The sequence below is a fragment of the Macrotis lagotis genome, chromosome 1 (genome assembly GCF_037893015.1).
Source record: "Macrotis lagotis isolate mMagLag1 chromosome 1, bilby.v1.9.chrom.fasta, whole genome shotgun sequence".
Lineage (NCBI taxonomy): Eukaryota > Metazoa > Chordata > Mammalia > Peramelemorphia > Peramelidae > Macrotis > Macrotis lagotis.
In genome coordinates, this window is record NC_133658.1 from 857,407,074 (window position 1) to 857,429,415 (window position 22,342).

Below are 22,342 nucleotides of genomic sequence, written 5' to 3' on the forward strand. Positions count from 1 at the left end.
GAGGGAATAATAATATACACACTCAGTTGAGAATAAAAATCTATCTTACCCTACAGGAAATTAGAAGGGGATGGGAGTGGGGAACAGATAAAAGGGAGGGCAGATTGAGGGAGATAAAAGTTAGAAATAAAATATTTTTGAGACTCGTCAGGGAAAAAGGAGAAAGAATAAATGGCGAAAACATAAAGAAGGAAAATTATAGTAATAATTGTGAAAAAATTTTTATGTATAGCAAAGACCTCATTTTTCTGATATATAGAAAACTGAGTCAAATTTATAAGGATGAGCCATTCCTCAGTTGATAAAAATGAATAGGCAGATTTCAGACAAATCAAAGCTATCTAGTCATATAAAAAATTATCTATATTACTACTGATTATAGAAATACAAATTGAAACAACTCTCAGCACACACCTATCAGACTGGTTAATGTGACAGAAAAGGGAAAATGACAAATGTTGGAAAATAAACTCAATTATGTCCAAGGGGCATGCATTCATCAATTTGTCTATATACCAAAGACCCAAGGGTCTATGTGCACAAAAATATTTATAGCAGCTCTTTTAGTGGTGGCAAAAAGATTGAAAAGTGAGGGGATGTTCAACAATTAGGGGATGGCATACTATCATGCTATAAGAAATGATGAGAAGATGCTCTTCTAAGTAAGCTGTAAAGACTTACATGAAATGAGAGCAAAGTGAAATGAGCAGAACCAGGAGAATATTGTATACGGTTACAGCAAACCTGAATAAAGATCAACTATGAATGTCTTAGCTATTCTCAGCAATAAGTGATCCAAGGTAATTCTGAAGGACTTATGATGGAAAAATGGTATCCAATTCTAGAAAAAGAACTGATAAGAATCTGAATGCAAAAACGCATACTTTTTCTTTACTTTTCATGGGTTTTTTGTCTTGGGGTTTTTTTGCCCTACAATACGGAAAGTATGTTTTACATTGACTTTACTATATCAAATTTCCCACCTTCTCAATGGGGGGGGGGGGAAGGGAAGGAAGAGAGGGACAGAATTTGGAACTTCAAAAATTTTAAAAACAAATGTTAAAAATTGTGTTTCCAAGTAATTGGAAGAAAATAAAAATATTAAATTAAAAAATAAAAAACTTTTAAAATTTTATTTTTATTTAAGGCAGTGGGTTTAAAGTGACTTGCCCAAGGTCACACAACTAGGCAATTATTAAGTATTTGACGCTGGATTTGAACTCAGAGCCAGTGCTTTATCCACTGTGCCACTTGGCTGCTCCAAAACTTGTTTTTTAAAAATGGCATTACCCCTCCAAACCATGAGGGGGTAATAGAGATAAGGGCTCTACAATCTATTTCAAGAAATCATGAATAGAAAGTACCCAAATTTAATTAGAACAAATGGTCAAGATCATAGAAAACCTGGCAACATTTTTCTCCTTTGTAAAAATTATTTTTTTTTCAATTAACAAACATTACTTTCTCTCCCATTTATTTTCCCTCCCTAGCCCCTCCACCCTCATTGAGAGGAGGGGAGGAAAGCAAATCCCTTTACAACAAATATGCAGTCAAACAAAGCAAATTCCTGCTTGGGTCATGCATGCTAAGTCCATCACCTCTCTGGAAGGATAGCATGCCTTATCATTGCATTGGATGGTCACTGAATTAATCAGTCCTTAAGAGTTTCAAAGTTGTTTGTCTCTATACTGTTGGGACTGCTAAGTTGGTCTCCCTAGTTTTCATTTCACTCCATTTGTTCATATAAGTCTTCTTAGTTTTCTAAGTTCTGTCCTTTTCAATTAATTCTTACAGCACAATACCATTCACTTAACATAATGTATTCAACCATTCTCCAGCTGCTCAGCACCCCCTTATTTTCCAATTCTTTGCCACCACACAATAACTACTTCATTAATTTTTCTTAAAATCTCTTATTTTAAAATCTCTTTTGATCTCTTTGGGTCAAAGTATACACAGTTGACTAACTTTTAGCTTACTGGACTGGTTGTATCATTTGACAGCTCTAAACTGCATTATTATGCTTGTTTTTCCAAGACTACTACCAACATTTGTTAATTTCCTTATCAACTTGGCCAATCTGATATATGAGAAGGAAACTCAACAGTTGCTTTAATTTCTTTAATGACTAGTGATTAGGAACTTTTTTCAAATGATATTTTGGATTTTTTCTCTTGAGAACTGCCAGTATATACATCTTTTGGCCATTTATCAATGGATAAAAGGTTCTTTTCTGTACAAATGTGAATGAGTTTCTTAGGTACTTTGGAAATAAAACCTAAATCAGATTCCCCTCTCCATTACTGCATTTATTCAAATTTTAAAATTTACATAATCAAATTGTTCATTTTATTTTCTGTGATACTTGCTATACTTTGTCTGATCACATGAACTTGTCCTCTATCTATAAATCTTAAAGACATTTTTTCCTTGTTCCTCTAATTTGGTTATAAGATCATCCTATATGTCGAAGTCATCTATTAGGAAATCACACTGGTAGATGGTGTGAAGTGTTGAGTCTTTACCTAGTTTTCGGACCTAGCAGATTTTACTAAAAACCAGAGGCAATCTAGGAATATTCTAAAAGGAAAAAAGATAGATGCTTGCAATCAAGAATAACTTATCCTGCAAAATTAAATGTAGTCCAAAAGAGGAAAAAAAATGAATCTTTTATAAAATAAAGGAGAAACCTAGAAAGATAATTTTTTTTTTCTGAGCAATTAGTAAATTTTTATAAAGGTTTAATGCTCATTGACTGGGGGAAATGAAATGTGTCCCTTCAGACTCAATGTTCTCAAAATGTACTGAACAAGTTAAGTAACAGATATCCTGGGGTTTGATCCTGTTCTAAGGATCTGAAGAAACAAAAGAAAGAGGAAAAAAGGAGGTAGAATTTGCTACTTCTCTTAATTAGAGTGTGTGAGAATATTCGAACATGTAGGAATGGTTGGAATGGTTGGAATGAGTGGGCAGCAAATGAACCTCACTCATATGAAATGAACAAAAGAGTTTTGGCATGGACACCCACCAATACCAAGAGTAGAAATACATTAAATTAAACTGAGAAACAATCAAGGATGGGAGGAGGCACACATAGGGAGGGAGAGAAGAAAGGTAATGCCTGTGAGGAATTAGTCTCAAGCAAATAGCAAAAAAGAAAACAAAACTCATGAACTTTCTGATCTTAAAGGGAGAGATTAAAAGGGAAAAAAGAATCTAAAAAATTTTAGACAAATGGAGAACAGATGAATAAACTGTGGTTTAAAGAATGTAATAGAATATTATTGTGCCATTAAAAGTGATAAAAGAGATGATGTCAGAGAATCCTCAATCCTGAAGCCGCTCTTCTGACTGATGAGTACTTCATTGGAAATTCCATTTGCTGAGGTACTCTAGAAAAGCCTTTCTCACCTATCTCCTTTTTATATGGGGCTACCTCTTCCACCTATCTTTTCAGCTCCCTCTTATATGTTATCTTCCATCACTGGAAGAGCAACTTCTGAGAAGAGGGTCTGTATTTATTTTTGTACTCGTTTGTACTGCTAGCATGTCCCTGGCACAATAAGCATTTAATAAATGTTTTTATCTATTTTTTTTTGATGCAGAATAAAAATGAACAGAAGTAAGGGGCGGCTAGGTGGCGCAGTGAATAGAGTACCAGCCCTGGATCCAGAAGTACCTGAGTTTAAATCTGGCCTCAGACACTTAATAATTACCTAGCTGTGTGGCCTTAGGCAAGCCACTTAACCCTATTTGCCTTGCAAAAAAAAACAAAACAAACAAACAAACCTAAAAAGCAAACAAAAAAAATGAACATAAGTAGGAGAAAAATTTATACAATGTAAGAACACTTAAAAGAAACAACTTTGAAAGAGTTGAGGATACTGATCAAGGCTATAATTCTAATAATCATTATCACCATCATCAACCAGAATTATATAGCACTTTAAGGTTTGCAAATATCTTTATAAAGATTAACTCATTTGAATTATCTTTTCTACCAGAAACTTATGATGACATACCTCCTTTCAACAGAGAAGTGATGGACACAAGATACTTATTTGTTACAAGTGCCACTCTATTTCTCTTGTCAAATGGAGGAGAGGGAAGAGGAATAGTGATACCAAAAAAAAAATTTTATAACAATTTTTAAAAATGCATATAAGAGAAGAAAAGAAGTTTAGAAGGAAGTACAGACAAGCAAGAAAGTTTTGAGAGTAATGTGTAGAATTTATTATAGATTTTTTTCAACTCTATCAAGGTTAAGTGGGAGATTTTGAGTTCTCTAATAGAACCTTCTGTGTTCTGCTACATGAATAGGAACGTTCTTTTTTAGCATTTAAATTCAGAATAAAAACAAAATTTCAAAATAAAGATAACTATGAGGTTAAGGAGGAGAGAGAAGGAAAAATAATCACTGTTTGCACATCATAAGATTGCCAACCTCTTGTTTAAAACAAGAGTCAGAAAGCCCACACTAGATCACTGCATGAAAATACTGTTTTCCTTTGGGCTACTACATGCCTTCCAAAGTCACATAAGAGGAAATTTATGAAGAGCATCAGGACAAATCCAAAAACTTTGACATGAAAACCTACAATGGTCACTGAATACCCAATCTAAATAGAAATATAACTGGATTTAAAATAGACACTCTAGTTCAACCTAAGGATAAACTGAATACTTTAAATTATAGGGTAAATAGATGACCTCTAAGGTGTTGTAAAGCTATCACATATGATCCTTCCCAAAAACAAAGTTTTTGTTATAAATGTCACATGATTGCCATGTTTAGTAACCCATCCTTTTATGGTTTTAAATACCTCAGAACACAACCCCCTCATTCCTATCTTCAAATATGCAGAACTATGAATAGCTAGGAATCGCTTCTGATATATAATTAACTAAACACAACTTAGAAGATGAGAACTTACCAGAATTACAGGATACCTGCTGTGGGGGTGGATGTGTCTGATGTGCTAACGACTGATGCTGATGATTCGGATGATGCTGTATGTGTTGATGTGGAGACGGATGCTGGGGGTGTGGAGACTGCAGCTGGTTGTGTTGTTGTGGGTGTGGTGTTGGATGCTGAGGACGTTGTGGATGCTGTGATAAACCATGTGGTCGATGGGGAGGATGAGGAGATGGTTGTGTGTGCATCTGGGGATGAGACAAAGAAACTTGTGCCACAGAGTTATTGGCAGTAGCGCCAAGACCACTGCTGTGGCTATTCGATAAGTTGCTTTGGCCACTGTGTTGGTGAGAGCTCACGGTATTGCTGGGAGAGTGCTGATAGGAACATGAAGTATGGGGTGGCTGGGATGATTCAGAAGGGATACTCATCAAACCTAAAAATAATAAAGAGAAACAAATACTTTTTGGTCATATTTTTTTGGTAAAAAAAATATTTCTTTAAAATTTATCCTACACACACACACACACACACACACACACACACTCTCTCTCTCTCTCTCTCTCTCCACCCCCAAACCCCCAAATCAAGAATGGTATGAATTTGGGCTTCACCACCTATTTCCAGAAGATCTCCTTGGAGGCATGACATGCAACAGGGATGGAGGAGTAGAGCAGTAGATGCAATTCCTCCCTATAACCCACAGGGAGGAATTGAGATTTCTAAAACATTGGAATGAGTGTTTCATGTTCATGTAGTTTCATCTTACTGAACAAGGCTTAGGGCCATGCCTACAAACCTCGCTATACCACAAATCTCAATTGAAACTCCAAACCAAATCTTAGGTTTAAGAAGTACTGAGATTATCCTGGGACAGTTCATCTTGACCAGAAGAGTTCTTTGGGGATATATGACTATTAATCTGTGTGTTTGTGTTTGGGGTAGAAAAAGAGGAACTGAAATTCACTGTGCCTTCTAGCAGTCCATCAGTTAAAATTTACTCCTGGAGAGACATTTTTCTTTCTCTTGTTTAAATTTTATATAGTTTTTCCTATTACATGCTAAAACAATTGTCAACATTTATTTTTATAAAATTCTGAAATTCCAAATTTTCTCCCTCCTTCAGAAAGGAAACACTATGGAACATAGGTAACCTAGGGCATTAATCTTATGTTGCATTCATCTTTTTTAGAGGAAAGGGTAATTGGGTTACACAGCAAGTTAAGTGTCTGAGGTAACTATGACAGTTCGCTGCCCCTTGTATCAATCTTTAATACACTGAGGACCAAGCATTAGTTAGTTTAAATGTATTTAATTATTCAAAATAAGCATTCTAACTTTCTAATTTCTGATTTTCTTCACTTTGCAAAAAATACGTTCTTGACTTTTTTCACCCTCTCATACAGAAACAACAGTTCCCTGAAATAAATGCCTTTTTTTAACTAGGCTCTTTTTCCATAACTTTCTCCATAAATTTCAATTTCTCAAGAAACAGGTTATAAGACCACACAAAGGTAGACCATCAAGAGATGGTACCATAATGCCAAAGATATGGGAAATGATGATGATATGGGAAAGACCTGACAAAAAGTCAAGATCTCCCACTGATCACCAACTGATCTTACTATGTCAGGCTACTGGGCTCACATGGGATAGAAAGGACATGTTTGCATGCCATTCCCTCATCTTAAGTGCAAGTCAGACCATCACTTTCCTGATGTGGTCTACTTTGCTATTGAAAGACAACTACAACTAACATCAGGACAGTCTTCATTCATGAGCCAAAGTAGAAGTACTAATCCCTAAAAAGTATTCTTGACAATTAAAAACAACTAGCATTCAGATTACTTTTCAACTGCTAATCTGATTTATAATTTGCTATATTGTTACATTCACTTTTTTGAGCAAAATACTTCAAGGTATTAAACTTTCCATTTTTTTCTCACCTCTTTCAGGCTAACATATACATTCTATATGTGTTCCCTCTCAAATTTCTATATTATTCTTTAAGTTAGAAGTCCACCTTCTGACTCGCTAATATGACCAGAAAGTATAATGATCATTGTTGGAAGGGTTGTGGGAAATCTGGGACACTATTACACTGTTGGTGGAGCTGTGAACTCATCCAACCTTTCTGGAGAGAAATCTGGAACTACGCCCAAAGGGCAACAAAAATGAGCATACCCTTTGATCCAGCAATACCACTACTGGGTCTATACCCTGAAGAGATGATGAAAAAGGGTAAAAACATCACTTGTACATAAACATTCATAACAGCCCTGTTTGTGGTGGCAAAGAATTGGAAATCGAGTAAATGTCCTTCAATTGGGGAATGGCTTAGCAAACTGTGGTATATGTATGTCATGGAACACTATTGTTCTATTAGAAACAAAGAGGGGGGCAGCTAGGTGGCACAGTGTTTATAAAGCACGGGCTCTGAGTTCAAATCTGGTCTCAAGACACTTAATAATTACCTAGTTGTGTGGCCTTGGGCAAGCCACTTAACCCCATTTGCCTTGCAAAAATGTAAAAACAAAAAAAAAAAAAAAAAAAAAAAGAGGAATGGGAATTCAGGGAAGCCTGGAGGGATTTGCATGAACTGATGCTGAATGAGATGAGCAGAACCAGAAAAACACTGTACACCCTATCAGCAACATGGGGGTGATGTTCAACCTTGATGGACTTGCTTGTTCCATCAGTGCAACAACCAGGGACAATTTGGGGCTGTCTGCAATGGAGAATACCATCTGTATCTAGATAAAGATGCATGGAGTTTGAACAAATTTCAAGGACTATTCCCTTTAATTTAGGAAAAAAAACAACAGATATCTTAGTCTGATCTTGTTATCTCTTACACTTTTTTCTTTCTTCCTTAAGGATATGATTTCTCTCTCATCACACTCAATTTGGATCAATGTATAACATAGAAACAAAATAAAGACCGACAGATTGCTTTCCATGGGGGGGGGGGGGGGGATTGGAGAAAAATTGTAAAAACTCAAAACTCAAAATCTTTAAAAAAAAGTCCACCTTCTGCTTACCAACTTAAGCACCTACTCTGGCCAAATATAAATCATTTCATGAGGCCCTTCTTCAATTTGAGTGTGAAAGAAAGGTCCATAAAACCAAGTAGGTCAAGCAAAGTCAACTCTTAGGCTTTATCTAATTATGTAATTGACATGTACACAATTGTCTAAAGTAGCTGGTGTTAACCAAACATCAGGTTTACAGAAGAAGTACCATTTTAACAAACATCATCACCACAACAACTAGTTCTAAATAAAAAGGCTATTTTTACGAGCCAGCAGATGGCCTATGACAACAGTGTTTTGCTAATCCTGATATCAATTCTTCTATTAAATGGAAAACTATTGTGCAATAATCCAAGTTCCTTCTGGGGTCAAGATATTTTGATGAAGATATCATTATCAAGAACCACAATATTTTTCATATTTTCCAACATTTAAGTGCAATAAAATATTAATTTGAGGAGGTTTTGGTGCTTGATAAAGGTGAGAGCTAATTCTTGAAATTGGAGAGCTGCCAGTTAAAAATGAGTATCCAAGTGATTCATAAAGGAGGGGAAAGAGATGTCAATACTACTGATGTCAATAGTTACACACAACTGCATGTATTTCCAATATACCCCCTGTTCCTTAAAAGATTCTAAGAACAACTTTGATGAGTGGGAAAATATACTAATTACCCTGTGAAAATATTTCTTAAAATACAAAAAAAACTCACCTTGTTGGCTAAGTGACTGCTCAAAAACTGACTTATAAAGACTTCGAAATGAGGCACTAAGATCTTCAAAGTTATATTCTGAGAAAAGTAGTTGCTTGTCGCGATCTGGGATGCTGTACTGTGGCTGCTGTTGAGGAGTAAGTGACTGAGAGACTGGCTCTGGATGGTTTGTCACCTAATGTTAGTTAAAAGAAAATACTACTTATTCTAGGCTCTACATTTGAGTTTATCATTTAAAAAAACAAACTACTGAGGTTCACATGCTAAAAGAATGTAATCTAAATGGGGGAGGGAGAGAGGAATACCCTAAGTTGGCTGTCATATGATAATCCTATTACTGGGACCATCCTAATTATCTCTAGTATGGGTGCCAAAATAGAGTCATAAGCTGGATGTCCATGAGCAGACCTACCCCAGAATCAGTACATGCTCAATATCAAGTATCTCCCACTCCCACATGCCAAAAAAGATTAGAACAATAATGTATTGTTTTTTAAACATGACCCAATCATGTCCTATTACAGTAGCCAACTATACAAAAATCCTTTCATCTATTCAATAATAGCATTATTTTATTTTTTTTACACTGCTACTAACGTACCTGTTATTTTATATAAGGTAGGATATGCAGTATCTGATCACTGTGGCTAAATAAAAATCACTTCTAATATCTAAGTCATAGCTTCATTCAAATCCAACTGGCCATGTTCTTATTGGATTCATGTGATACTCTATAGGGAGGGTGAAAAATAAAAAATACTTTTTTGATGGACAGGAATGGAAACTAACACTTTTGGACAACTCAAATTTTGTGACATCAGTTTCTAGTGCAGTCACTGCCTGAAAAATCAGTGATCCTTTATTTGCCTCCTTCTCAACTCTGGGAGATAGGAGGAAGTTCTAAAGAGAAAACAAGAAAAAGAGGGAGTAAAAATAAGGTAGCTAGTTATAAATTCAAAAGGGAAACCAAAGGAAATAGAAGAAAAATGGAAGGGATCAGTGCCTTGAATTCTTAAAATTTAAAGTAATGATCCTTTATCACAAAGTAATGATGAATTCCCAGCTAGTTTTCATAAAAGAATTACCTATTTTTAAGATTCTGAATAAGAAAAGAAAAAACATCAGTTGTTTAAATGCAGTTTAACATTATACTACATCAAAAAATCAATAAAAAATATTTAGGTTAAAAATTACTGATTTATTACAGAATTAATTACTTTTTTAAAAAGTTGGTAAATTGAAACTTAAAACAAGAGGACTCATCCAATACTTAAAAATTGTCTGCATTCCGAGCAATCAATATGCTCTGAAGCACTTGAACACAACCATTTTCAAAATCAAGTTACAAATAACCTTCTAAGTATGCATATGGGATCATCATCTACATAGGAAGTAGTTTCCCAAAGTCTATTTATAACCTGCTAATTGTATATCTCTAAGTTTAAAGCTGCCCTTCTTCACATTTAATCTGTATCTTCTGCTGAGTTTAGTTCTAAGTTCCAATTCTGAATTAAAGTATAAAGAGCATTTCAATGGGCTTACTGGTGTATAGCTGTGCACACTTCCAACGCTGTTCAAATTAACAGATGCCAAACTCTGGTCTGAGAGACTGTTGTTAAGGCTACTGCGTGGACTGTCACTGCCATCCTGATCAGGATTATATAATGTTACCTAGAATGCAAAAAACAAATATTTGGACAAAGATCAACTAAAATGGGATATATTACTTTACTTGACAATTCTACCAAGATATTCTAAAATAAAGAGTAGCTACATGCATTACTCCAAACATGAACATAATCCTTTAATAAGGTTAGCTTTCAAAAATAGGTCTGGGTTTCAAAGAATTTTTTTTAAACAAACGAGTATTTACAGCTCACTCTGTTAAAGAACAAGATTTAGCTCTGATGCACATAGCAGGTACAAGAGGAGGAATTGGAGTTAAACTAAATGATGCAAGCTAAGAAAAGAGTCTATTATCAATTCTTTCTCTTGCAGCACTGCATATACTATTATCAAAGTGGACAGAGTTCCAGTTCTGGAGTCAGAAAAACCTAAAGTCAAATTCAGCCTCAGACACTTACTAGCTGTGTGACCCTGGGCAAGTCACTTAACCTTCTTTGTCTCAGTTTCCTCATCTGTAAAATGGGCTGGAAAAGAAACTGCAGTTACCTTTGCCAAGAAAATGTCTAATGGGTCACAAAGAGTTGAACAAAAATGAAAAACTGAACAATAGCTTTTCAAGATGGCCTAACAAAGCAAGAAAATTATCAATCATCAAAAAAAGCTTCAATTAAGTTTTCCTTTTAGGTCCTTTCCCCAATTCAAAGTCTTCAAATTTTACATTTGTGAATCAACTTCCCATACACATTAAAAAAGTTTCCCAATGTTTCCGAAATGACAGGAATGCCCTGATTAATAAGGTACAAAGTTTATTCGATGAATTTACTGAGCATTTACTGTGCATCTAATCATATTCCCGTTGACATTCAGAGTGAACAGGATTCCTAATTCAGGGAACACAAGTGCAATTTTGTTGGGAAAGTGAGATTTTTTTTGTTCCCCATTAATACACTGGCATTCTGATTAAAACACCAAATTTCTTTAAGTAGGTTAGGAATTGCTACTGGGGGGAGGAGAAGGGGAGGGAGAATCACATCTGACCCCAGAGCTTCTGGAAGCAGTAGAGTTGAGAGTCTTTATTCCAGAGCAGAGGTAAACTCAAGACTGAAAAATATCTCAACAGTCTAGAATGATAGGCTAAAACTAATCAGATAAATCTTATTAGAGATAAATGAAAAGATGGATGGCTAGGTGGCGCAGTGGATGGATCACTGGCCCTGGAGTCAGGAGTACCTGGGTTCAAATCCGGTCTCAGACACTTAATAATTACCTAGCTGTGTGGCCTTGGGCAAACTACTTAACTCCATTTGCCTTGCAAAAACCTAAAAAAACAAAAACAAAAACAAAAACACCCAACCAAACCAAATAAACAAACAAAAAAGAGATAAATGAAAAGTCCTGTTCTTCAGTTTAAGATATCAACTACAGGAGCCCACAGATCTAGTTTAATAGCAGTTCTAATGGAAAAAGATACAGAAGTTTTAATTAATTGCTCAGGGTCTGAAGAATGTGAAGATGATACCCACACAAAGTTAATGTGACCCAAAGAACTGCTAAGAAAGGAGGCAGCTAGCCCTTTTATCCTTTGTCAGTTCTGGTTGGTTCATGAAAAGTTTAGTCCTGGGGCAGCTAAGTGGTACAGTAAATAGAGCAGTGGTCCTGGAGTCAGGACAACCCAAGTTCAAATTCAGCCTCAGATGCTTATTAATAACTATGTGACCCTGGGCAAATCACTCAACTTGTTTAAAAAAAATAGAAAACTGTTCACTTCTGGGTACCACATTTATTATAGCATTACTTTTTGACTGCAAAGAACTGGAAGCAAAATAGGAATGCTCCTGAATGGGAGAACAGCTCAACGAATTGAGGCATACAAATAAAACAGAAAAAATTCTACTCCAAAAATTTATGGAGTAATTTCTATAAACATGATCAGAAACAGAAAAACATGAAGGGAACATATTACAGTAGAAATCTGTAATCAGAAGACATGTCTGCAAATCCTACCTCTGATACCTACAATCCATTATGAGGTAATGAGAACATAAAGAGATACCTACATATCTGTTAAGAGAAAGCATTTGACATCCTTTGGTCTCCCTTTCCTTTCTATAAAATGAGGAGGTTGAACTTGTTGCTTGAACTTGTCCTTCAGTTCTAGATTTATATAAGCTTATATATTATTATAACAAACAAGAACACTAAGATGAAACTGAACCCTTTGTAACATAATGAACAATCTTAGCCCCAGAAGAGGTGAAAAAATGCATCTTTTTTTCATTAGGGAAAGGTGGGAGAGAATGCTAAAACTGTAAACTATCAGATGTTAAATTGTTTTATTTTATTATTGAGTTGAAGCAAGAGGAAGATTATCTGGAAATGCCTGTAATGTTTTTTTTTTAAAGACAGCAAAAAAGCTGTTCCAACGGACAATGGACAATCAGTCACATTTCCAAATTCAGTCATACTATTCACTTGTCATAAGTCAAACAAAGACTCTAGGACTACCATTAATAAGATCCCTTTTCCCATATTTAGTGAGATTTTGGAGTGAAAATGTGGAAGCCAAACAATCAGTAATAATATGAAAGCTTGATGCAGGTAAACAATAGTTTATATGAAAAACTATAAATCGTTCAAGACAAGTACTTTATGTCAGCAGATCTAAACTCACCAGAATTGCAATAAGGAAAGGGAGAATGGAAAAAAAAAAGTCATCTACCTTATTGGAATATCACAACCCAATATTAACAAAATGCCCATAAGAGATATTTTATCTAAAGATTGAAACCCTATAATCTCTCATACTGGTAGTCCTTTTTAAGTGTTAAAAAGTTTCCAATGCTAGTGCCTAAAAACTGCACAAAGAAGAAAACTACAAGAAAGAATTAGAAAGTGAATAAAGAAAACTTGAAAAATAGCTGGTCTGGATTCAGTGCACAGCAGTAACTGGCAAAGTATACAGAATGAAGTATGTTTTCAAACACGACCAATGCTTTGATTTGTTCTGTGGTGCTATTTCATTAAAAGATGAAAGCTTCTAATGGGGAAGAGTAGATTGTTAGTGACTAGGTAGAGCAGTGGATAGGACATTGGCCTTGTAGTCAGTAATATCTGAGTTCAAATACAGACTCAGATACGGAATAATTACCTAAGCTGTGTGATCTTGGGCAAGTCACTTAATTCTATTGCCTTACAAAAACAAAAACAAACAAAAAAAAATGTTAATGACAGATGCAAACAAAGTACATCAATAAAACGTGGGGGGAAATAAGAAATATTTAAAAAGTTCAAAATGAGATACAAACAGAATTTTGTTAAATGGTTAAAATGGTTATATGGTTAAAATCAACACACACTTTTAAAAATGAACTATGTAATAGGAGATCAGCTTCATATTTTTTTCTTTTCTATGTAGAAATGTTTCTGTTTGCTAATTTGTTAAGTTCCAAATTATAAAAATGTAAATGATAGTACAACAATTCTGGTGAGCTTTAGGACAAATTTTATGATCTAGAATTTCTCTGAATAATTAAAATGCTATGATATAGCATGCAATTAATATATTCCAAATATATTACAGCAATTTTGCTAGTCACTCAACTCTCAACACAATTTCTCTATTATCTATTGGTGTCCTCTAATCAAACTCTCTTTCCAATACCTACAATATATAGAACACTGTACTAGTCACAATGCCACACGTCACAAAATAGAAGATTCATTCCTTCAAGGTTAATATATCCTTGAGAGTGGGTTTGCAGGTAATGAGAACAAAAAATATACATGAAACAGTGATGTTTCTCATTCCATTTCTTGGGTCCTATTTGATTGAATGCCAGTATCTGGTAAAAGAGAGGAATGCATAGTAAGGCTGAAAGGGTAAGCTGGGGTCAGGTTGTAAAGAATTTAAATTCCAAACAGAGCAGTTTGTATTTGACATTAGGGTTTACAGGAAGACATTGGTATTTATGGACTAGGGTAGTAAAACTGTCAGATCTATGTTACACACACACACACACACACACACACACACACACACACACACACACAATCATTTTATTGCCAAGAGAGAAGGTAGACTGAAAAGGCAAAAAAAACAAATTAGGATGTGACAGCAATATGAGGTGAGGAGAGCCTAAACCAAGATGATCATGTGAACAGAAAGGAAGTGAATGAGAGATACTATAACAGTAGAAATTTCATGATTTGGCAAATGACAGGATATATGGGGTGAAAGAGAAATGATTTTTAGAATAGTCCCTAAGTTGCAAATCTGACTGAGTGAAAAGATTGTGGTGCCCTTCAACCAACACAGGGAAAATATTTAATGAGTTCTATTTTGCAGATGAGTTTAAATTTTCTTTGGGCATCAAGACTGAAATGTCCAACAAGAGAAAAGGGTTTCATAGATCCAGATGACTTGCATAAAGGTGATCATTTAATGAAAATGACAGACAAGAGATAGACAAAATGACCAGAAGACCCAAGACAGATGAATCTTAGAATGTACCTACAATTCATGACAGTGATACTGATGACACATCAATAAAGAAAGACGTAGCCATGAGAAAAGAATAAAAATAATATAGTATTACAAAACCCTAGAAATGAGAAAATAACCAGGAAAAGTGGTCAACCTTCTAAGAATCCAAGGGTACAAAGGGCCTTGAGAAAAGAACATTGTGAAATTATAACTAAGTGGACAATGTGAGTGTTGAATTAATGTGAAAACAGTCTAAAACCAAAAACAACCACCAAAAAAATAACTTTGGGAGATATCATAGAGAGTATTACTATTTAGTTATGTGTTTAACTAGATGAATGTTTGAGGTCCTTTCTAAATAAGGTTCTCAGTTTTCAGTCCACTAAAACCAATGGAATGCAATTTCATTTGGTGGATTCTGAATCAAATTTGGCAATTTTATGTTTTGCAAACACACAAATCAGTTATACAGTTTGATATTTTAAAATCAAAATATCAAACAAAAGATTAAAATTCAATTGTCAGTAAGGGTTTAGTTATTTTGAGGTACAAACTGAATGTATTGTGACTGCTTTCAAGGCCAACACATACACATGATGATTCAAATGGAAAGTCTCTGATGTCAGGCAAAAACAGAACTGCACTAACAAAGCTGACTTCCCCAAATTCATTACATTTATAACATTTATAAAATTTTTCTTCAATATCAATTCTCTGAATTTTCTAAGTGATGGTCATTCTCAACAAGCCTGCCACTAAAACTTCTACTCTTGCCCCACAAGTAAAGTACAGTCACTATTCTCAAGATCTATCTATACAGATATGTGTTATGTGGGTACACACATAGATGGAAAATGAGCAGGGTTCATTCTAAGTTGCTGCTCTAAGTATAATAGCTATTAAACATACATTTTATTTATAGAAATACTATGAGGTGAATAGATATTAGCCACATTTAGGAGATTAGAAAAATAAGGTTTGTGAACAAATGATTTGTCAACTGGTCAAAGAGTTAAGTTCTGGAACTAGAATTTGCCCAAGGACTTTAGCTTCAAATCCAACACTCTTGTCACCAGATTTTTACTATTTTTATTATACAAACTATTACTTGAAATGAGTAGATCACTTTGTCTTTAGATTTTTGGGGGGAGTTTTGGCCATAAAAAGATAGGGTTAAAATCTTATACAATTATCAGTATCATGGAAATCCAAATGTTAAAACTTCTAAATCATTTACAACTAAGGAGAGAGAGAGAGAAAAAAAAAGGAAGGTGGTTTAAATGGGAACCAGCCCCATTCCTAGGAGTTAGCCAGGCATTCCCTACCTTATCCTTGACTAAACTGTCTTCTCCGCAGCATCCAAAGGGAAATAAACTATAAGCCCATAAAAATATGTTATAGGATTACGTTCCCTCCACAAAACACAATAGGAAACCTCAAGGAAAAAACTGACAGAGGGGAAATATCAAAATTCTCAATATATCACTGTATGTTGACATGAATTATAAGAATTCTTTTCTATGAAGTTCACTTCTATAAATTCAAGAATTTTTATTTTGTCAGTGAGAGTACCTCCTCCACTAACACAAGAGTACATTCTTCATCAATTTCTCTTGTAACTTAATAGGAGCCTTTAAGAATTGCTGTGGCCAAAATTCATAAATTTAGAGACAAATTTCTTCTTTATTAGTTGGGTTGGTCAGTAGATAATTACTAAGAGCATACTTGGTAGGAACAACAAAATTGATACTTTGCTGTCAAGACTATCAAGAACCCAAGGGTCGTTTCTACCTCCTCTGGGTAGTTCTTCTATGGAGGGACCAGTCCACAAACCAACCATTCCTAATAGTCCTATTAGGGTGTCAAGCTTAAGAGACATACAAGTTTGTGCTATTTTCAAATTCAGGCATAGCAGAACATTTTAAAAGTATGATAAAGGGAAGTGAAATGAATTATACAATAATATCTTGACATATAAAAAAAAGAAATTACTTTGTTAGTCACAGTGTTGATTGCCAGAGTTGGAGAGGCACTTCCCGAAATAATACACTCCATTCCCAAAGAATCTGAATCTATGCTATATGGAGTTGAGGCCTAAAATGCAAGAACAAAACAAATAATTAGCAGCTTGTAACCTGAAACAAAGTTAATACAATTTTAAAGGATTTCACTAAGTCCTCCAGTTTCCAATGTGATACATTCTTTCTACTCTTGATAAGAAAGAGTTTAAGTATCCACTGGAGTCTACTTTGGACTTTACAACTTTGTATCTTGCTAGAGCCTAGTTCTCTCAACATCTTTTATCTTGAGTTATCACCCACCCACTCTATTAATTTGAAAATAGCTTGTGGTATAGGCTAATATCAAAAACTTGAGTGCTGAACTCAAATAGTTTTTGCCCTGATCCGCAAATAGTCACATTCTGATTGTACTATAGAAAGACATTATGAGAAAAATTTATTTTTGCCCCAGTTGGGGCAACATTTGTTCTAGATAGGCTTATTGTTAGAATCAAATGCACTATTACTGAAAATCTATTTCAAGGATGCTATGGGAATGCAACTACTTTAAAAATCAAAGACTTTCAGGGGCAGCTACATGGCTCAGTGATTACAACACCAACCAGGAGTTCAAATCCACCCTCAAACACTTAATAATTACCTAGCTGTGTGACCTTGGGCAAGTCACTTAACCCCAGTGCCTTAAATAAAAAAAATAAATCAATGGACTTCAGAACTGTGAAGACCACATAGGTCAACCACTTCATTTTAAATAAGAAACTAGGTACCAGAAGCATTAAGTTACAAAGCTTCTATGTGACAGAGCTGAAAAATCAAACTTGAGTCTTTTAATTTCAAATCTAGATCAGAAGAAAAATGGATTAATTTACTTTAAAATATCTTTATACTAAAACAAATATAAAAAGACATCAGGACTATACCAACAAATATAAAGGGGCATTACTAGTATTAAGATGGTAACTGTGGTGCAGTGAATAAAGTACTGGGTCTAGAATCAGAAGACTTCCTGAGTTCAAATCTGCCTCACTCTTACTAGCTGTCTGGCCCTGGACACAAGTCATGTTTGCCCAGTTTCCTTACCTGTAAAATGAGATTTAGAAGGAAATGGCAAATCACTCCTGTATCTTTGCCAAGAAAACCCCAAATGGGTTCATAAAGAGTCGGGCATGACTGAAACAATTAACTATCATAAAGTATTATTAAGAGACAGGCTTTATTTAATGAAACTTTGTGGTGGTTATTTTGCAATGGTAAGAGTAGGTGAAATATTAGGTTACTATAAATTATTCAGTTTCCAAATACAGATGTCAGGTAGATTTTTTTCAGCTACCAAAGAAAGAGTAAGCATGGTGATATATAGGTCCCTAGTCTATGCTAAGGTTTGGATTAGGTATTTGAGAGGAAAACATGGAAGGATTTTCTAAAGGGTCCAAAGAGAAAGAAAGCCAAGACTACCTGGTGAAGTTTTACTGAATCATAAACACAAAGTCTGTCTTTCCATTAAAATCCTTTCCCAGGGTTCCTCAGTGGCATGGAAGCAAATCTGAATTCATTAAAGTTACACTAGCAGACTACCACCTTTGATAGTTCTCATTTTTAGCTGAATCTTCTATATTAACAATACAGTTTTTTTATCGAATTACTGAATTTATCCCAGAGAGATTAAAATCCTCTGGTTACCATATAAGCAGGCCAACAATCACCAGTGTAAAGATGAGAAGTTTCCTTATTATAGAGGAACAAAGAAAGAAGGTCAGAGTAGAGTGGTATATTTTCCATAGACAGGATATTGGGCACTGAGGAGGAAAGAAATAGAAATAGTATGGCTAGCCATAAAGACAAAGCACTTGCTTTACTTTATGATTTTGAATAAGACTTTGATGACAATAAGATACTATAAGAATAATCTCCAAAATCTATACCTTAGCTTTCCCTAATTCAGCCTAATTTCCCAATCTAAGTTATCTTATTCTAGTTTAATCATGTAATTCATAACTAACCTAAGAGAGGGAAATAAAAAGAGAAATAAGAGAATAAGAGAAATCAAAATTTAGTCTCACATTCAAAGCTATCCAAAATCTAGTTCCAAACTATCTTGTCAGACTTCATATGGTCTAATGTTATACCCAAAGAATTCCTCATGTATTCTTCCAAGCTGGTTTACCTATTATCCATGAAATATATTAATTTCAAGTAAATAGAAAGCACTAACGGTTTACACAAAGCATTTATCTATTTGTCCTTGCTTTTGGACTGTCTTTTCACCTTCCCTCTCTCTTGATAATCTTCAACAAGCTAAAATTCTACAAAAAGGTAATTTAGTGCTTCAAGAACCAGCTCATATGATAAGATACCCTTTCCACACACACTATCCCAGATCTTAGTAGTTGGAAGGAACTTCTCCCTTCTATGAACTCATCACTGTGTACTTATGCATATATAGTTTATGTGATAGTTATTGGGTAATTAGTCAATTCCTTAATATTAGTGATCTAATTGCTCATCTTTGTTTTAACTACTTCATTAGCACATAATCTTATACAAGTAATTGGTTCAATAAATACCTATTGAATCAAAGAATGGAGAGATCACTGAATGTACTTCTTGCATAATCAGTTTTTCTTTATTTCTGGAGAATGCTAGACAGACTAGGGATACAGAATACTTTTCCAAATCATCACATATGCTTTTCTTTCCATCAGGAATATCCCATTTTTCTCTTTAAATAACAATCACCCTTTGCCAATCTGCTCAAGATTATGTTCCTTTTTGAAACTTTCTTAGAAAATTACACCTTTACCCTCTCCTCAATAATGCCAATCCATAAGCATTTATTACTCATCTGTTAAATGTGGGACATGATAAAATGGAAGGTAGACTCATGGGACTGTTGCTGTTATAAGAATACAATGAAATGGCATCAAGTGCTTTGCCAATCTCAAATGTACTATATAAATATAAGCTATCACTACTGGTAGGCACTGGCAAGACAAAAAAAACCCAACCTAGTAAGAAAGATAATTCTTGCCCTCAGAGTGTTTCTATTCTACTGAAGGATTAGAAGAAGAGAAAAAGTTACATATATACATAAGTAGAGGTAGGAAAAAGCATTAACAACATGACAAAATGGTTCGTTCACCTATCAGAGGTGGCATATGAGCCAATCAAGAAAGGAACTCTAGGTAGGATTCTTTTTTTTATTAAGAGCCTAAAATGCATCAGGTAGAGCAGAAGGCCTGAAGTTGAGGAGTCCCTATGAGGCAGGGAATTGGGTCAGGAAAAGAGACTAGGAGTCAGATACTGAACTCATTCACTGAGAAAGGAGAGAGAAAATGAAGGGTGTCAACAGATAACTGGCTCCAGGATCTGAGCTGAATGTTGAATTTGAATATCCTAAACATAAAAGAAGAAAAGGATACCGAATGATGTTGGTAAGGGAATACAAGTGGAAGTACATTAAATACTAGAAGCTGGAATGCAGTGGCATCAGGAAGCAATCAGGTCTCAGTGAATACCAGAAGATGGACAAAGAAAGGAAAAGTTTAAAATAAAAGAAAGTTTGTAAATTATGGAATAGATATTACACAGAGCACAGTAGAAGGGGTGGGCAGATTTGGAATTGAGGTAGGAGGAAAAATGTAATGCAATTCTTACAACTAATCCTTTTAGAACTTGATTTCTGTTTCAGGACTTCATCACACTCTCTCCTCACACCCCATCATACTTTGACCAACTAATTCTTAATTGTGCTCCATCAATATCTTCCTTAAAGGGCAGCTAGGTGATGCAGTTAATAAAACACTGGCCCTGGAGTCAGGAGGATCTGAGTTCAAATTTGACCTCAGACACTTAATAATGACCTAGCTGTGTGCTTTTGGGCAAGTCACTTAACACCACTGCCTCACAAAAAAAAAAAAAAGAATTCAGTACTCTTCCCAAAATACAATCAATGATCGTAATTACAATCCTTCAAACTTCTATCAAGAGATGTTTTTCATCAAGGAGCAAAGTTATTGCGAATCACAGCATTATATCATCCACAAGGTGTGACTGAATTTTTTACATCCCTGGTTATGGGTACTAACTTGATCAAGTTTAAACTCCCCTACCATTATAATTAGCTCTAAGGCAAAAATCAAATTAATTTTTTAATGTTATTTCTTTTCTTCAAATACATATAAAGATAATTTTCAACATTCATCTTTTTGTAAGCTTTTGATTCATCATTTTTCTATCTCTCTCCCCCCCCCATCCCCATGGCAGTGAATAACCTGAAACAGTTTATAAATGAACAATCATGTTAAACCAATTTCATGTTGTGAAAGAATCAGAATTTGAAAAAAAAACCATGAGAAAAGAAGGAAAAAACAAAACAAGTTTTAAAAAGTAAAACCAGTATGTTTTGGTCTACACTCAGACTCCACAGTTTTATCTCTGGATTGGATGATCTTTTCCCTCAAGTCTTTTATAATTATCCTTGATCACTGAACTGAATACATCCTAGCTGATCATCTCATAATGCTGTTGTTTATGTGTACACTGTTCTGGGTTCTGCTTACTTCACTCAGTATCAGTTCATACAAAGTCTTTCCTTTCCAGGTTTTTCTGAAGTTCGCTATTCATGATTTCTAACAGAATAACAGTACTCTGTCACATTCATATACCATAATTTCTACAAATTAACTTTAAAAGCAAGGACTTTCTTATCAGGATAATATTGAACCTCTGTACACAACATACTCAATGCTGCTAAAGACTTACTGGTATTGTATATATATTGAGTGAAACCATAACACAAAAAATTAATTTCCTTTGATGCTTTAAATCAATTAACAGGCAATTAAAGTTTTTTTCAATCCATCAACAGAATTTATTAAGCATCTAGTATGTACCAGGCACTACGATGGGGCACTAATATGCCATTCCAATTGTCCATCATTCTCACCACCTGATGGTCCCACATCCTATGTCATTGATAACACACTTCACAATCTAACCCTATCATGCATCTTTTCCTTTGTCGAGATGCCTTTAATTACACTTCTTCTGAAGTGGCTCCATCCCATGATTCAAAGACTTTCATCATCACTTAGCTATATAGGCTTTTGCAGTTTGCAATCACTGAAAGCACTGAACAATTTCTTAAATCCTGCTCATCTCAGTCTATGAAATTATCAGCATAACTCATTATCAATCTTTTTAAGATTTAACAACAAACTGGAAGAACATCACATTTAGTCCACATATAATCCCAGAAATAACTTTTTTATAGACTTTTTTTCCCCCAATGTAAATGATTAGGCCTATCTCTTTGTATTACTATGAATTTCAATGAGGAAATTTCATGGTGTTTTGGAATCTGATACAATTAAAATGTTATCTTCCAACAGGAACAATTGTAGAAACTGAATATTCACAAGAATTCTTTATTCAATTCAGACTTATTGCAAAATATTTTTCACAATACTGGGAAAAGTCACAGATCTGATCTCGGTGTAGTGCTGTGTAAAAAAAATATGGTTCTTGTCTACTTTTCTAGTTTTACTTTACCTT

General features: G+C 34.7%; 1 protein-coding gene across 10 annotated transcripts in view; it reads right to left on the reverse strand.

Moving 5' to 3' along the window:
* The window catches only part of FOXJ3 (forkhead box J3), a 155,131-nt gene that overhangs the window by 18,364 nt on the left and 114,425 nt on the right, over nucleotides 1-22,342 (reverse strand). For 9 of the 10 annotated variants that reach the window (XM_074217782.1, XM_074217781.1, XM_074217784.1 and 6 more), the window contains 4 exons: nucleotides 16,761-16,862; nucleotides 10,202-10,330; nucleotides 8,660-8,834; nucleotides 4,935-5,351 (listed from right to left, as the gene is read on the reverse strand). In XM_074217782.1, the coding sequence (XP_074073883.1) occupies nucleotides 4,935-5,351; nucleotides 8,660-8,834; nucleotides 10,202-10,330; nucleotides 16,761-16,862 (823 nt within the window). The remainder of the gene's footprint in view (nucleotides 1-4,934; nucleotides 5,352-8,659; nucleotides 8,835-10,201; nucleotides 10,331-16,760; nucleotides 16,863-22,342) is intronic. The other variant, XM_074217787.1, reaches the window with a different exon arrangement.